The sequence below is a fragment of the Elaeis guineensis genome, chromosome 9 (assembly GCF_000442705.2).
Source record: "Elaeis guineensis isolate ETL-2024a chromosome 9, EG11, whole genome shotgun sequence".
Classification (NCBI taxonomy): domain Eukaryota; kingdom Viridiplantae; phylum Streptophyta; class Magnoliopsida; order Arecales; family Arecaceae; genus Elaeis; species Elaeis guineensis.
In genome coordinates, this window is record NC_026001.2 from 1,130,449 (window position 1) to 1,148,310 (window position 17,862).

The 17,862-nt window shown below is 39.6% G+C and overlaps 2 protein-coding genes across 3 annotated transcripts; one reads left to right on the forward strand and one right to left on the reverse strand.

Annotated features, from left to right (window-relative positions):
* The first annotated feature begins 2,505 nt into the window (after positions 1-2,505).
* On the forward strand, positions 2,506-3,559 carry LOC140851641 (uncharacterized). Of its 2 annotated transcripts, none has more exons than XM_073243606.1 (3): positions 2,506-2,691; positions 2,817-2,899; positions 3,071-3,559. In XM_073243606.1, the coding sequence occupies exons 1-3, from the start codon at positions 2,580-2,582 to the stop codon at positions 3,176-3,178; spliced, it is 303 nt and encodes a 100-aa protein (XP_073099707.1). In that variant the 5' UTR covers positions 2,506-2,579; the 3' UTR covers positions 3,179-3,559. The 2 variants fall into 2 exon arrangements, with proteins under 2 accessions (XP_073099707.1, XP_073099708.1); XM_073243607.1 differs by having other exon boundaries at positions 2,510-2,691; positions 2,820-2,899.
* A 1,768-nt stretch (positions 3,560-5,327) lies between these two features.
* LOC105060187 (polyadenylation and cleavage factor homolog 4) lies at positions 5,328-15,417 on the reverse strand. The gene is made up of 6 exons (XM_073243555.1): positions 14,843-15,417; positions 12,071-12,172; positions 11,487-11,744; positions 9,803-9,954; positions 9,120-9,734; positions 5,328-8,450 (listed from the first exon to the last, which is right to left on the reverse strand). The coding sequence occupies exons 1-6, from the start codon at positions 15,233-15,235 to the stop codon at positions 6,731-6,733; spliced, it is 3,240 nt and encodes a 1,079-aa protein (XP_073099656.1). The 5' UTR covers positions 15,236-15,417; the 3' UTR covers positions 5,328-6,730.
* Between the last annotated feature and the right edge of the window lie 2,445 nt (positions 15,418-17,862).

A 17,862-nucleotide genomic window follows, 5' to 3' on the forward strand; every position in this document is an offset into this window, starting at 1 on the left:
GTCGAGAATATCCAAAGGTAGAGCCTTTCTTAGAAGAACTTGAAGGTGATCGCGGTCTCTTTTTCATTTGCGAGATTCATCGAAGGGAAGGAGATTGGCGATCCTTTGAATTGGCATGTTGAACACACCGGGAATCGGCACAATGCGAGTGTCGAATGGATTGATGATCGGTACGGTGGTAGTGTCAAGTCTGCTGACGGGATGGAGAAAGCTACTGTCGACTGTGCCTAAATGGCACAGCCTACGGTGCCAGTTCCTCCGATCGCTGCTACTGCTATCGCTATTCCACGGTCTGTTGTAGATTATGAATAGTCTTTGTGAGGGTTTTTATCTGCTGTACCAGGGCAGCGAATTGTTGTTGGTCCACCATAATCACTGGACGTGAAGCACTGGGTTCTTCAATGATCGTCGGAAGTGCATCACATTGGGATGAACGTCGGACGAAATTGGTTGAAGCATTTTGTGCCCTCGTCTTGGTCATAGTTCTCATAAATAATATCTCAAAACACTTCTCCCTTCCCGACGTGCCAATCTGTTGCTACAAATATCTGGCGAGATGGTCGACTAAAAGCCGAGGTGTTGCGCCTGCTTACTAGATGGCAAAAATCTACAAAATCAAGTCCACTTGCTAGAAGTTGATCGACAGACCGAGGACCCTCCGATACTTAAGTTAGTTGGAGAAAGGAAACAATCGAAAGACTAAAATACGAGAGCAGAGTATTCAGTAGTAAAAAAAAAATCTTATCTTATCCACCTGCTTACCATTTTATATAGGATGGAGAGTATCATTACTATGTAACTTCTGTCTCTTAAAATCCAGAATGTAGACATTATTGCCTTTAGTGGATGGTTATCTCTTTAACTATCATTAAGATCGAGTAATGGCCGATCAATGGGGGATTGTTGCACTCACAATTCTCCGATCATGGAGGATTAACACCCATGTTGGGTAACTATCATTTAGCACCTATAACCTCGAGATCGAGATAGTCAGAAAAAATCTGAATAAGTGTTCGGTTGGACATTAACAACGTGTCGGATTTAGTCGGCTCAAACCCAACTCAGTCTTACATCGTTGATTGAATTCTGAGTTAGATCCTCGGCCGTGGACTAAGTCGGCATGATCAATTTAGTCGGTTGTACGTTCAATCGGTAGGGGACAATGATCAATCTTAGTCGGTTAAGCGATAAGAATTTACTCCAACAATAATGATAAAATAAATCCATATATTACATTGGTCTTTAATTTCCTAGGTATATATTTGCGAAGACATTATACTAGCTATCTACACAGAGACCTGCAGAATCCGGTCATGCTAATTGCGAGGCACACAGATGGAATCTCTGTCGGGAGGTGGCTCACCACCCAGCCAAGCAAGTTCCCGTTGGTAACACGCTTATAGAATGCTCGCTATTTTTTTTTTTTATCTTAAGGGGAGTTTTGTGGTAAGTCAGAAAAATCACCATGCTCCACGTACGCCAAGTCGCTTCATTATATGGCATATAACTCAAGACACCAATTGAAAAGAAGCAATACAACACGCATGCTTAGTGGCTTTTGAGTAGAGAAAAAACGACGCCGGTATCAAATGCGAGATCGTGAACTCCTTGTACCTTCCTTTTAAATGACCCCGGTATAGTAAAATGCGATGGTAAATTTGTTGAGGAAAGGTTCTTTGTAAATAATCATATGCGGGTGGTTTTTAATTTTTGCCCAGGTGGATATATAGACGTAGCTTTACCGTCGATAATTACTAACAGACAATTGGACCTCCATATGGTTCGCTTGCCTTTACACCACCCCCCCCCCCCCCCCCCCAAAAAAAAAAAAAAAAAAAAAAAATATATATATATATATATATATATATATATATTCAACTACGTGCAAAAGTATGACAGCTGTCAACTGCACCTGACACTACAGTCCATGCGTTGACTTAACATTCGCATTTTTGTCTTGGAACAATGAGGTCTGATGTCCCACCCGAGTACCCGCACCATCGACACCTGCTATTGTATTAATATTTGGGACCAATGCTAAAGGCACCCAACCATGAGCACAGCTCTGCAACCTAAGACCATCATCCCATCCATGTATGCAACCCACCATTTTCTTACGCAATCTTCCCCCGCGTGCATCTTTTTTTTTTTTTTTCCTCCCCCCTTTTCTCTCTCTCTCTTTTTCCCCTCCTTGCTGAAAGCAACAAGGCGACCCTCTCTCTATCTCTCTCCCTGTTGTAGAATGTGGGGCGTCCATGGCATGAGAGGCCCATGGCTTGGCCTCGGCTGGCATGGCAACAGAGAGATGACGCGCAGGTGGGTGGGGTACGTTCGTAGGGGTGCGTGTAGGTGTACAGAAAGTAAGTAAGTGCGATATGGTCCCCACCCACAGGCTGAGGTATTGCTGACGAACCGGGCGCCTGCCGGCTTTCGGCTTTGGATCCCATCTCCTCTCATCGCATGTGACTCCTGCTCTCGAGTGTGGATGAATTTGCGTATAAATATTCCCCCGTGACCCTTCCTTCCTCCCCATTTGTCCCCCTGATCGCCACAGTTTGCTAGCTTGGCAGGAAGGAACCATGAAGCATAGCTCTTGCTCGCATGGCCTTCTTCCCCTCCTCCTCCTCTTTGTCGCCATGCTCTCCGTCTACACAACAAGAGCTTCTCGTCTCCCCTCGCAGCCAGAACTTGGTAATTATAAACTCTTAAAAAAAAGGAAAAATCCTCCTCCTCGATCTACATTTGCTCATATATGGGACGAGATGAGCTCTCTTCTTTTGCTTCTTCTGGCTTCTAACGTCTTCTCTTGCTCCTAGGAGTACGAAAAGCGAGGGCTGATGATCTTACACTCCTGGGTCGACATGCAGCAGGGACGGAGGAAACATATTCTTGGGATCAGGTGAATACTGTTATAAATCTTCCTTCTTTTCTTCAATGACGGCATTCTTCATGGCTACTTAATTTCCTCATTAATTACTATTATGGTATGGTATAGTTATAAAATAACGAGAAATTATTTCTTTCTTTGGGCTGGAAGATTTTTGTTTTGCTTATTTATTTCCCGTTTCAGCTGATGGAACGGGAGAAGTGCGAGGAAGAAGATGATGAATGCTTGAAGACGAGGATGATCTCCGAGGCCCATCTGGACTACATCTACACGCAGCGACATAATCCATAGAAGGAGGAGAAAGAAGCGAGGATTCGAAGCGAGCATCTTAATTAGCTTAAATAGGAGGAGAAAGAAGCGAGGAAGCGAGCATCTTAGCTTAGAAAACCACCGATCGATGATGGGATCTCGCGAGGCTGTTCTGAGCATTTCGTAGTATATGAAATATTGCTCACCAAACCCTATGATGTGATAACCGGAGAAGCTTTAGCTCGAATAGGCTTATATTGTACTAGGGAGTATTTTAATGGTCGGTTTTACCAAGCATGTCAGCGGGCGTGATGTGAACCTACACCACCTTAGTATCCAACTACCATGTTCTCCCTGTGCGCGCACTTGTTGCGGACGGCAGACGTATTCAGAGCTTTTTAATTTATTTTAAGTATTTATTTATTTCTGGTCTCCGACCGCCAGAGAGACAAGTGAGACAGATGATACGATCATACGGGGTGCTGTTATAGATCGCCACAGCATATTTTATTTACTCACCTCCGGTCTTGTCTCATTTTGATCGAGTTTTTCTGTTATATATATATATATATATATATATATAGAGAGAGAGAGAGAGAGAGAGAGAGAGAGAGGGAAGACCCCTCAAGATAATAGATTGCCCATTTTGAAGTCACAAATAAGGTAGAAAACCCTCAGCTGATGTTATCCTTTCAGTTCCAAAGGAGTGGGTTAGAAGATAGAAGCCCATCCCATGAAGGCTCTCCTCCTCCACTTTGCTAGACAAAGTGACCTGCCGTCAACCAAGGAACCCTTCTCCCAGAAAAGCGGTCGTCCCATTATCTGTATGATCTTTATCATTTCGTATTCTCGTCAATGCGGTGCAGCTAGCGATCTGACCGAACTCGAAGTCAAAAATGAATACCGAACGAGAAAGATAACTAACCATGATTATTAGGCCAACCCACCGAGGAAGGGAAGATGAATTAATTTCAAATACTGGACCAAGGAACTTTGTCCATATACTACTCTGGCCGTATATTCTTCTTGCAACCCTTGTACCAGATGATCGGCTTTTTATAGCTGTAGCTCACCAACCCTTCATGTGACTGCGGCCCCATCATGTTTCAATTGCTCGACTTTTTAAAGCTTCGGATTCTTGATGCTCTATGCACAATGTCCGGCGCATGTGCCTTCAACATGATACTTCTGTTCGCTATCATCAAAACATGTAACAGATATTTTTAATGTCATAGCTTTCCATACTTATCTAGATAGGGTTGATGTCGCGGCTTTTCACCCCATTATTTGGTAGATAAATATTATAAAAAAATTAATTAATTTTTTTATTAATCAATTAATTTATTTATGTTCTTAAATTAATTTTTTATAGATAATATTTATTCATAAAATAAAAAAAATTATTCATTTAGAAGATGATTAAATCATTTTTTATCAATTAATAAAATAAATATTTAATTTTATTTTTAAAATATTTTTTTCATCTTTTAATGTTCAATAATCCAGTTGGTCACTTTCTCCAAACTTAAACATAAAAGATATTATAAAAAATATAGATAAATTTTAATAATTTATTTAAAAAAATAATAATGTAAAAGAAAATATAGATAAAAAAATTTCAAAGTCATTATTTGTGAAAAAAAATTATGAATAATTTTTTTCTCTAAAAAATATTTATTTAAAAATATATAAATTTTTAAATAATATTTTTATCCACAAAAGAACGAAACTGAAAATGAGGAAGGTAGGATTGAACTAGACCCGATTAGGATTCAGATCACGTCAAATCTCCATTCCACCAAGCATGCACCCGGAAGGGTGAGATGAGCACCAGCATTAGCTAACAGATGGATTCACCATCCTCTTCACCGAATCATCAGAAGCGCACGAATAATATGATCAGAGGGCTACAGCTAGAACGTAGCTAAGAAACATACTCCCTAGCTCCACTAGATGCTGTCCGTTTTCTATTTATCACATGTTTCATAATAATATGCTGCAAAAACCAATTATAAGGGAGAGGACAACTGGAACTATAAAGCTGAGATTCAATGTAAAACACGTAGCTTCATAACCAGATGATCACGATGCCTACAAGTGTAGAATCATGGACGGATCAGTGGCCGATCAAAATTCTACACGTGCTCTTTGCATCACTCATTCCCAGATCATTCCCACAGGAAATAGAAGGAAAAGAAAAAGGATTCAACATTTGATAATTAAACATCCAGAATCAAGAAAGATTCTGGATCTCAAATTGTTCAACATAAACCAGTGACAAGATGCAGCACTCACAAAAATCAAACAAGTGAGGTCCCCTGCCAAAAACGGAAGGGCGCCCCTTAAACATACATGCTAAAACTTGCAAAGATCTGAAAGCGGATGTTTGGTCAGTTGTCCAGTAAGCTCCAGATGGTTCCATGACTGCATCATCATGCAACCATAGCAGCAAAGCTAATAGAGAATTTGCCTTCAACAAAGTTTCTTTCTTCTTTTATGGATTATTCGTACCTGATGCTGGATGGACAGCCCACTTGATCAAGGCAGTTAAAAAAATAGATATGTGCAAATTACATGCAAAAAATATAAGAGGACAGCAGCCAAATTATTTGCTTATCAATTGCTTTTTGTATGTATGCTTAGGAAATTAAATGTATTATTCCTTTACGTGCACAAAGAATTGCCCCTGATGGCATGGATATTAAATATTGAAGAAAGAGTTAATCCTGGGCAAATTGGATACCCTACTGGCATGCATATGTAACATGCAAAGAACAAACCTCGACTCAATACATCTGCTTCCTTGTCTGGACTCGCAGCACAAAGAGTAGAATCTCACTTTTTTGTGCCACCAACTCCTGTCCTACAAACCATAGGTAGAATCCGAACACACATTTTAGTTAATCAAGTATCCAATAAATGATGCATGGTAGACATATAACTAGAGAATTTTTCTATGTACAGGCATTAATGGTAATTGTAGACTCAAAATCAATTCTAAAGGTCAAGTTCCAATTCAATCACAGGCTGACTGATTGGTCAGGTCCCAATTTCGACTTATTATAACCATAACATAGACCTGTAATTCCAACTGCCAAGTCTAACTTACTATCTAACAGATAATAATGATATTTGATTCGTCTTCCAAGCCAGCTTTCTAATGTCAGAATTCTCCACTACTCACATTTACAAATTAAAAGTCAAATTTCTTAAGAGTGGAATTTGAATTTTTCCCACAGGTTCAGCTTGAAGATTCACTTTGCAGGAGTACCCATGCGGCACGAAGAAATTTCAAAAGCTTACAGTTTGATACCAGAGGCAGTCCTTAATTGATGAAGGGGGTTCCAAAGCCAACCCAGTAGAGCTGGAACATATCCCAATGGTTACAGTAGTCAGTTCTTTGTTACTTACAAGGTTAGATTCCTAACAAAGGTGCATACGGGCAGAGCAAAGATTGGAGAAACAAATAAATGAGCATTCATATAGGCATTCAGATACTTATAAGCAAGACCAACTGAACAGCTCATGTAACAGAGTTTAGAGGCATACTGCTTTCTGATGCCCAGGACTGCTTATGCCCTCAGTTGGACTTCTTCACTTACACTTGGCATGCACAATGACAGCCTGTTCAAGGATCCTGTCCATGCTTCTGTCATCAGCATCTCTATCTGGCAGGTTCAAGAGCACTGCATCTTTGTACATCCACTCACCCACTTCACAAGAGTAAAAATCTTCAAATGGTTCTCCACATGAAGCACATATGACCTGGTTTTCATCAGCAGGAACCATTGGTTCACATGCTTCCCCATCTGAAACCATATCTTCCACAGAAGTGGCAAACACTGGCCCATATGATGGTCCCACGTTTCCATCTAGCCAGCAGCTTAATTTGGCATACCATTTTCGAGAACATCTGACAGTATTCACTGGCTCCGACCTTTTTGAGGCATGCCAAACTAAATGACAGTTAAGCTTCTCTAGAAGTTTGAATCTTAGTCCACATATTCTGCACTGATGCTTTAGATCATCAAAAAGGCCATTGATCACAAAAGAATGATGCTCACACATGATTTCTGGCTTAAAATCAATGCCAATAAAGTCCTTGAATTTTGTAGTAGTGGACTGTATCATGGCAGCACTAACTGGAGCCAAAGATTCAAGGACCAAATGCTCCTTCACCAAAAGTGATGTATCAGACATATTAGCTGACGTTGAAGGAACTAACATTGCCGAGCTGCTAGAAAAACCACTGCTTTGACATGGAAGTTGATGTGACCTCTCATCTGGGGTTAAACTTTCAGTTACTGGTGATGATACCAAACCATTAGCAACCAATGAGCTCAAAAGACTCAATACACTTGGCATGGCACCAGGCATGCTGGAGATCTGTGACGAGGTACCTCCTAGAGATGAGAAAGGAGGACCAGGTGGCAGAGGAGGGAGCAGAGCACTTGGCGGAGTTGTCTTCAGGGCAGGTGTTTTGCTACATGAATTTGGGACTGTTAAGGAGGACATGACCGTGGATGATGTCAGCATTTGGATAGGCAGAGGTCCACTGGGGAAGGGAGGTGGCATACTGCAGTTCTTGATGCTAGTTGAATTGTTAGAGGGGACTCCACTCTTCATAATACCATCTAGTAAATTACCAATGCCAGACTGCCCAGACAAGTTAATGGCAGAATTCAGGTGGCTAGTTCCGGAAAATCCCACCTGATTTATTCCAAATCTCAGGGTGGAAGGTGGTTGCTTCTGGGTCTGAATGGTGAATTGAGGTTGTGGAAGTGGCTGCTGTAGTGAAGGATCAGGATGTGACTGCTGCAGTGAGAGATAACAATGCATCAGCTGGGTAAAAGGTGAAGAGGCTGATGAGTTTTGCATCTGTTGAGGTGGCTGTGATGAGTACAGGGATAAATTCTGCAAGGTGATGGCCTGCTGAGCATTGTTCTGAGGTAAAACAGAATAATTCGGGGTGAGTGGTCCATGTGATTGATTCAACTGCCCTGGAAGGTGCATAGGCTTTTGACCAGTTTGAGGGAAGGAGAGAGGTTGCATCTGACCATGGTCAGTTGGAATATACAATTTCTGATGTTGAAGGGGTGCAGAAGGAACTAGGTGGGCAGATGGTGATGGAGGTTGGACAGATTGCTGCCTCAACTGCCTAAATCCTGTATGTATGTTTGTTAAAGGACTAAGCTTGTGGGAACAGCTGTGCCAGGCAGGCCCACATGAGGCAGAAGCCCAGGCCTTGATAAAGATGAACTCATACCTGTTGATGGACTGCCACTTAAAGAGGTTGGCTGCCCCTCTAACAGACCTGAATATCTTGAGTTCATATGGTCCAAACTAACCATGGAAGGTGATGACTTGCATGAGGGCCATGCCATCAGTGCATGTTGCACCAATGCAGTTTGTTCAGTGGACTTTGAATCTAAAATCTCAATATTAAGCCTTGAAGCAGTATCCGGTTGATTACATCGTTGGACAAAGTGTTGGTCAAACTCCTGCATATGGATATTGTGCATCAGACTGCAAATTTCTATTAGATGACAATAAAACAATCACAAACTATTTAAACAAGTGAAAAGGAACCATTCGTCACTCATTGGCCGTTGTAATAAGAAAACAGGAAATTCCTTCCTAATGCTTCACAACTTTCATTAGTTTGTAATAATTTAGCATAAAAAAAGCTCCTTTTTCTGTTATTCTATTTTGAAATAGTATTACAAGCATGCCATGTGTTTTAATTAATGAAGTATAAGATCTCTTGAGTGTCAGGAATGAAAGTGTGCACATGTATCAGTAGTAGTTACAAAGTTTCCTTGCACCATGAGCAAAATGTTACAACCTTTGATATCCAGCTGGCCATGCATACAAAGAACAAGAATAACAGGCATTCTATCACCACAGAGACATGCAATCACATGCTATTATTTTTATTTAGCACCAAGAACAACTGAAAAAAATTAAAGAAAATCATAGTTTAAAAAATGAAACTTTGTTCTCCCCTAAAGAGGTCCTTTCAATTGGAGGGCAAGTATTGTGTCGGTGCGATAGAGCATCTAGATGCTTGGTCTCTAATGGCATCCACTTCCCTCTTTGCAAGCCTGCAGGTTTATCTGCATATTTGGCATTGCCACTATCTTTCAATGTGCTAATAGCTCCTCCACAATCAGTCATTTTGGAGCTCACATCATCCCACATATACTCTTCTTCGTCAGAATTCTTCCAGCCATTATAAGTCAGTTGGCTAATTGCGGTCGCATTATTCATGCGAACTGAAGGTAGATGACGATCAACTTGTCCAGATCCTAAAGCTCTATAATCTCCATAAGCATTATTTGAACTAAAACCACTACTTTTGCCAATAGGTGTCTCAGCAGCAGTGCCACTTGCACCATACCATGGCTCGACAAGTCCACCTTGCTCTTTATGTCTCTCACTCAATGTTCCAACTTCTAACTCTGACTGCTTTGCAAGATCAGAAGAAATTTCGCAACCTCCATACCCTTTCTTTTCATGAACAGGCACACTTAGTTGACCCCTTAGAGGGTGCTGATTATTCTGAAATATTAAAAAACTATAAGCATACACAAATTCCCTGTATGGTTAAAAGCATTTTAAATTGGTAAAACACAATATTCTACTTAATAATTTTTGTAGATAACTCATGCAAATGGGAGTAAATTTATTACTGCCTTCTCGACAGGAAGATCCATCAACGGCCTTGACCTTCCAGTGGTGGCTGCTCTGTCAGGCCTCATTACATCACATACAAGGGTCAAGATACCCCTAGTGTCTTCACTGCCTGCTTTCTTGACCTTCATCATATGAACCAAAAGATAACCAATAAGGTATATGAAATATCATGCAACATACTATGATCCTATTGTGATTCTCTGAATACAGCATTAAGGTGGGATGGGGGGAAGGTGTTGCTTCATAAAAAAAGATCATCTGCAGCATAAACACCTAACCAATTATTTGTCATCTCATCCATTCATTTCTTGTTGCTCTAACTAACACAGAGACAATAGTCATAATTATAACCAACAAGCAAAATCACAAATTCTTGGGCCTAGGTCCATTCTTTTGTCTTTTCTGAGACAACAATTTCTTTTTGCCACTGTGACTTTGCAATGCAATAAATTATAGTTTTCTCCCATGTGCTACATTCATCTTTACTCTCATTCCCATCATCAGCCCCTAAGATTAGACCCTACCTAGCACCAGGGGCCATGCAATGTGAATCCTTCGCCTATTTCAAGAAATTTTGATTACAGCAACAAGCTTTCATTGATAACACACATAGCCCTTGATACAAATTCAAAAGATCAGGTAAAGGCTTTTGGTTACAGATTTTCCAGCTGAATGCTTTTATTGTATAAAGATAAAAAAAGCCAATGGTATTTAATTTAATTGATTTTGATTGTAAAACAACAAGGAAGGGTTTGCAACAGCAGTTTGGGCAGCCATAATTGGAGCTGATAGGAACAAATGCCTATCTATTCATATTCCAACCTTAATTGCTGTCATAAGGCTTGTTGGCCGTTGATATCTAAAAGAAATGCAATATACTTTCAGAGGCATTGAACATTTTGTTATGTCTGAATGTGACAAAACAGATTGAAGATTGACCTTCTTCTGAAAGGATTCAAATCTACTTGGTCAACTAATCAAGCCATTATGAAAGACTAAAGGTAAGGAACTAAAATTCCCACATGATGCTAAACTATTATTTCAGCTGGATAAGCAAGAACCATTTACAGAAAGATGGTAAAGCAGCAAGGAAAAACTTATCCTCCTAGCATGCTAAAACATAATAAAGACTAAAAAACAGACTTCCAGTTAATTTCACTAGTTCATAAAATAAATGCATGCATGACAGAGACAGATTTTCCTGACAAATCTTGATACTATAAAAATTGTGGATGACAGACTAGGGATGGAAAAATAAAATTAGCACAACAAAATTACCTCTGACCCACACATCAGTCTGTTTTCATTTGGATGTGTTAAACACATTTTGTACTCTAACAATTCGATCTATGAGTTTTTCCCCCTCTCCCTTAACAATTGACTCGATATAACAAAATCTGTAAAGGTAAACCATGAAAATCAGACAGCCAGAATAGCAAGTGATGGATTCTAGAGATAACTAGTTAGCAAAGATGTCAACCAGTAAACGTAGCTTAACTGAACCCTTATATCACAGGTATAACAAAGGCATAAGAAACTATCCCATTAGTCTACTGTACTTAGCACAGAAAATTATACAGCAAGGAACTGATTTCCAAGTTATGAAGCAAGACCAACAATTGGGGAATCCAAATTCACATAGTACTTTGCTTACCCTGGTTGACTGCTGAATATGCTGTCTTCCCTCTAAATATTTTGGATTTATATAAGTGCCTTGTTGGGGAGCTCGTCTTTGAGAATCAGGCTCCACTGTTGTAGATCCACTTGGACCTTTAGCTGTGGGTGGGAAGCCAAGTTCTTTCTCAATTTTCTGAAGTGGAGCAGGGGGGAAATGTTTTTCCCATGTCTGAAAAAGATGCCTCATACTAGGAAGTATAGAAGAATCTACCTGTTTATAGGCCTTGCAGAATACCTAAATTACAAGCATCATGAAAATTATAGTAGGTCGAACAGAAAAATGAGAGAAACAGACTTCACTAGTTGTACATTAAACAATGCCAGCTATAAAACTCTTATGAAAAGCTAGTCGAAGAAAAAAAGGTGGGAAGAATGAGGAAGCAGCATGCCCTTTAAAACTAAATCCTGCTATGAGAGGGGAAAAATAAGTCTTTAAATTCATGGGCAAAGGAATAATACATCCTAGTAATTTATAAAAAGCAGGTAAAAACAATAACATGTCCAAACAATCATGAAATGGATTCAATATGGTGATATCAAAGTTGGACAAGAGAGTCTAACCTCAGGTAATTTGGCGGCAAAATAATCAACATAATCACCACCAACGTTTTTGGTGATACTATCAAGCAGATAAAGTGACAGCAACTTATGCTCACTGCATACCTGGGAATCAAGTGAAACATCAGATGAACACATGTAGTCCAAAAACTTCACAGCAATTTAAGCTAGCCAACAATTTGACCTGCATAAATTCTCTCGAAAAAGTTGACTCATCTAAAACAAGCCACACTAACAGATCCCTAAGATATGAAGTTATAAACAAAGATAAAATAGAAATGGCAAACTTTCCAAGCTTTTACTCATCCAAAAATAGAGCAAAATGGAGGAACTATTAATATTACAATCTATATTATTTTAGGTGTTCAAGGGTGAGACTGGCACAAGGGTAAGGTTGCTCGACTATTACTAGAGGTCATGAGTTCAAAACATGGAAAGTTGGAAACAGTCTCTCCCCATGCGGGGTAAGACTGTGTACATCTGACCCTTCCTAGCTCTTAAATGGCAGGAGTCTCATGCCCCAGGCTGCCCTTTTATATTATTTTTGGTGTTTCCCTTGAGTGCTGAATTTCACCAAGAACTGATGCTCACACTAATAAATTTGAATCAAGGCCTTTAATAGGATGGATATAGCCCTATTGTAAAAAGATTAAGAAAGCATAACATCATGATATTTATAATCTATTTCTATGTTAAGAAAGAATTGTTGGAGGTTAACCATGCCTCACCCCTTGCAACAGGGCTTTCAAAAAAGCTATTGAGGCTCATGGGTGAGGTTAGGGTTGGTTAGTTTGTTTGCATATAAGTGTAAGATATGCTGGAACACATAAGTTGCTGGAAGGTGAGTTTCAGTCCTGAGTATTCAGCATGCCAGAAGTGAAACTTCTAGAAGACTGGACTGAGATGGTCAATAGTAGTCAAAAATGGCAAGGCATGGTCAACCATCTTTTGCAGTGTATATTATGCTTTATCATAGTTTAGACCAAGAAAAAAGAAAAAGTTCATAAGCACTTTCAACCTGAGAGAAGTAAGGACTTATTTTGTGTCACTTTGCGAAAGTAACAAGCAAATTTGTAGGTTACATCCATTGCTCATGCTTCCAAAAAAAAAATCTTAAAAGGGATAAGTTGCATGACTTGCTTGATTCCAAGTCCACCAATATGGAATCAAACAAAACCTTAGTTGCAAGCAGTTCAGGTAAATTCAGATCCTACGTGCACATACTGTATCTAGAATATGCACCCATTGGAGTTATACTCCAAGTTTGTTGGAAATAAATCTAGCACAATCAGACCCAGCTCAACTAAAATGTCAGGTCCAGCCATAAATCTTAGAATCAGCCAGAATTGGTTTGAACACGCCACACCAAGTGAATGTTTCAAAGCAGAGTCCTAATACTAGTTTGCTATGATCTTAACTAGGCGGATATATACCCAAAGCAACCCCATCCATTTGCCTCGCACTGTTAGGTTGCATCATGTGTATCATATGCAGTATTGAGATGCTCACAAAAGCCTTCTGGACTATTTTGCACTTCATTAGATACATATTAATTTTTTAATTACTTTTCAAAGTAATGGAAGTAAAGGGATGGGGCTCACCCATTTTCATATAATTTGGCATATCATATCACCAGCGTTGCAAACTTGAGCATGAAAGAATATGCTATTAAACATAGTAAGCTACTCCTCTTCTCAATATATTTGAAACTGTTTTTCTGGATTTGGTCTTTAGCAATGCCATAATACCAACAGAAGATGATTTTTCATATTCTTTTTAATAATCTAATAAGAGAAAAAATCCATCAAATGTGCACCTTATGCCTTGAGCATGTGCCCCTCTGCCTACTGATATCTTCAGTATGGCAAAGCTTAAACAGAAAGGCTGTTGTATTTGCTTTGAATTAACATACCATCAGTCTATATCATTAGGCATGTTTGGATACCAAGGGCTCCATCCCTGACAAAAGATAGTTGGGAGGCACCCACTAGAGATGTGAAGAAAGGCAGAGCTATGCATAGAAGGTTGATCCCCCCAGTCCTGATTCTTTTGGGATGGTAAAAATTACCTTGGGAACAGATTTCAGATCTGAGCATTCGAGAATGAGGGTTGGTAGTGAGCTGGATGGATCAAGTTCTAATGAATGTGTTCCTTCTTTCCTTCTGCGGAAGAAAACACCACCCATGGTAAACTATAATGCGGATAGCAGCTTTTGTCATCCAAACAGCTCCTTAGGCTAGTGTGTTTGTTTATAATTCATAACAATGAACCGTATTTTTAACAATCAATGGCTGTGTTGTCTAAATCCATCAAGACTATCAACTGCCACAACAGATTCATGACTTCTACTTCAAGCTTCCTGGTCATCGACACTTCAATCAGATATGTCAGGGAACCACATACTTTAAACTACGTGAGACTACTGACTGGTATAACAGAAGCAAAACTTATGAAAACCAATCTACCATCCATTATGAATTTATGATTCAAAGCAAGAAACTAGGCTCTGCTTCCTGCACAGCCTGTCAAACAAATTTTTTTCCCTTTTCTGATGAGAGTCAAACAAAATGTCATTTGAGAAATACTTCATTAGTAGAAATTAATCATGCTGGCAATAATCAAAATCACCAGCGTAAAAGCCACAAAAAAGGAAAAAAAAACGATGAGGGGAAGGGAAAAAGAGAGATTTTGATTTTCTTTTTAATTGGGATAATAAAAGTTTCATTTGCTACCATCTAAATTTAGACTAGTTAAAAATTAGATTAGACGGGTCACCGCGAGAATGTTATCGCAGATAATGTCCGCTATCTCCTTCGCCGCGTGCAGATTCTCGCCAGCAATTATAGACAGGTTCGTGATGATGGGCCTGGAGTTGGAGGTTAAATCCGCGAGCGCCGACCGGTACTGCGTCACGAGCTCTTCAACCCCCTCCGCCTCCTCCTCCTGCTGATTGGATTCTTGCTTCTTGGATGCCTCCCTCGTGCCCGCCCCGGGCTTCGGCACCGGTGCCTTGCCGCTGCCCCTGGGAGCTCTGAACGGGGGGACGGAGCGGTCTCGATTGGCCGTGGCTCCATTGGAGCCACCATTCCGATCCCCGCCTTGGGGAACCCGTGGCCTCTTGGTCGCGGGCTCTCTGATGCTTGGTCGGCGGGAGCTCTCCTTCTCCATTTCTTAGAACGACCCTAACCCTAACTTCCACCGGCACGAAGAGAAGTGAAGAAAGGCGATCAGGAAGAGGGTGAAGGGACTCGAATGGCACTGAAAGGGACCCTAACCCTAACGGAATTGGAGGGGGGAGAGAGAGAGAGGAGCCGCGTGCTGTAGCGAGAGGAGAGGGAATGAATTTTGAAGGGGAGGGAGAGGAGAGAGAGAGATTTAAAGAGGAGTGGCAGTTTGTGCGATTGCCTTTAGGCGGGAGAGTCCGCATAAAAGTTTGGTGCGGAAGCTTTATACCCACGCAACCAAAACCAAGCAAGTCACTCTCAACTAGGCGGTGACAAAAAAAAAAAAATAATGCAAAATAAGAGTGAAATTCCTTGCTAAATATATGGTACATTTATTAGAAAAAAATAAATCCAAAATAAAAGTGAAATCCCTTGCTGGGTATATCGTACATCTTGTGGAAGTTTTGCTTGAGAATTACAAATAGATGTTTTGCATAAAAATTTTTATACCACACTTTTTTGACCTCAATCGAGCACCTCGGGCACATAGCCCCCAATTCATGCATGCATCCACCACATTTTTTCTCATAGCAAAGATTAGGAGCCACTGCCTGAAGGAGCGACAAGTTGGTTTGTCAGAATGCGATATGAAAGAGGATTTTGCTATCTAAAAAGAAATTTCTATACAAACAATTGGGAACCAATAATATTTAATCATATTTAGCAACGAATTCCTTCATACATATTTGTTAGTCTTGTAGTTATTACATAATTATTTTACAAAATATATATTTACTATATTTACTATTATAGCAAATTTGATAAACAAATTTGAAAATACTTCAACGAGCACCCATTTGAAAACTTTTTTAATGCTTTATATAGAAATAAGCAAATCGCTACTCATAAAAACAATATGAAAAAACATTACTTAAAACCAAAGCAAAATGCCTTCCTAGGTATACGGTACAGTTTATTTTTTCTTATTAAAAAATTACTAGTAGATGATGCAAATCCAAATTTTTGTACGAGTCCCATTTGATATCATTGGCTCACCTCGACGCATCGCCACCCACTCAAGCATCGCACCAGGTTTCCTCTTACAACGAAGATTAGTAGAACCATGAGGACAGGCGCCAAGCTAGTTTGTCAAGGAAGTACGAAGGCATCGATACGTATAAAAAAAAATTTATATATTTTTATTTATTTTATTATTTATATCAATTTTTACGTTCATTGTCGAAGAAAAAAAAATATTTATAAAATAAAATTCTTATTGATTGAAATTATGTCCGAAAAAATTTTTGATGTTTAAGTCAGTGAGGAGTAGCCGAAAGTAAGTAGAAAATAAGAAGTGACAGAGTTTCAGTCTAAAATTGCTTATTCTTGCCTGTTCTCTTACCTCCCTTTAGGTGATTCGGATGTAACCGTCGAGCATGTGGTCCCAATTTTTATGGCACTAAGAGATAGTTACCTCGATTATTGGGCCATAATCATAAATTAGTAGATAATTTATGCCCACTAAAATCATAGCATGTAGTTATTATCCATGATTATAGTATCGTGATTATATATTTGGCAGTCGATCATTTGACAGCCAGTCGTTTGATAGTCGATATCGGTTATTTGACAGTCAGCCATTATGATGCTGGTTGGTCATGAAGATGGTCAGTCAGCTATGACATAAAGATAGTCAGTCGCTCATGAAGATGTTGCTTCAACCATGATAACTCAAGTTCAGCCACAATGATTATGCTTTGGCTAGATGACTCTGATTTGGTCCTAATGACTCTGCTTCGGCCGATGATTCTCATAAGAGCTGCATTTTGAAAGTTTCTTCCCTTCCAAAGCCTCTCCTCTAAGGATTTCTTAGCTCTTTTTATATAGGTATGGAACAAAGAGTCGATCTCGAATATGGGAGCCAATGTAGAAACGGGGGGGAGCAAATTCGATTATCCCAATAGTTGCCCTCCACTCCCAAGTTTAAGATGACTTGATGTATTGGACGATGGGAGTCAATGTATCTTCTGCTATGACTTCAAGTTTTGATTATGTGGTCATTTTAATTGATAATGAAAGAATTTTTTTTTTTTTGTTATCGGACTTTAGTCCGATTTTGTAGCTTTCAGTTCATAGTGAAAAAAAAAATTTTTGTATTGTCTTTTTGAATATGATCATCATTCGTCATAGATAATTGTTAAATATTTTTAACTGATCGGAGTCGAGTTGGTATATTCTTCCAACTGATCGTAGTCGAATCGGCATATTGTTCCGTCTGATTGTAGCCGAGTTGGAATGTTGTTCCATCCGACTGTAGCCGAGTCGGAATGTTATTCCATCTGATCGTAGCTGAATCGGCATATTGTTCCATCTGACAGAGTCGAGTCGGCATGTTGTTCCGTCCGACCGTAGTCGAGTTAGAATGTTGATCCTCTTGAGACTCATTTCAATCTAGAGATCGATATTTTTCTGCTTTGACCCTTTAGGGCTTGAGTCGGAGCTTATATTTATCATCGAATCATCTTTGAACTGGAGCTCATATTTGTCGTTGAATTATCTTGAGCTGGAACACATATTTATCATCGAATCATCTTGAGTCAGAGCTCATTGTATTATATTTTAGTTGAAAGT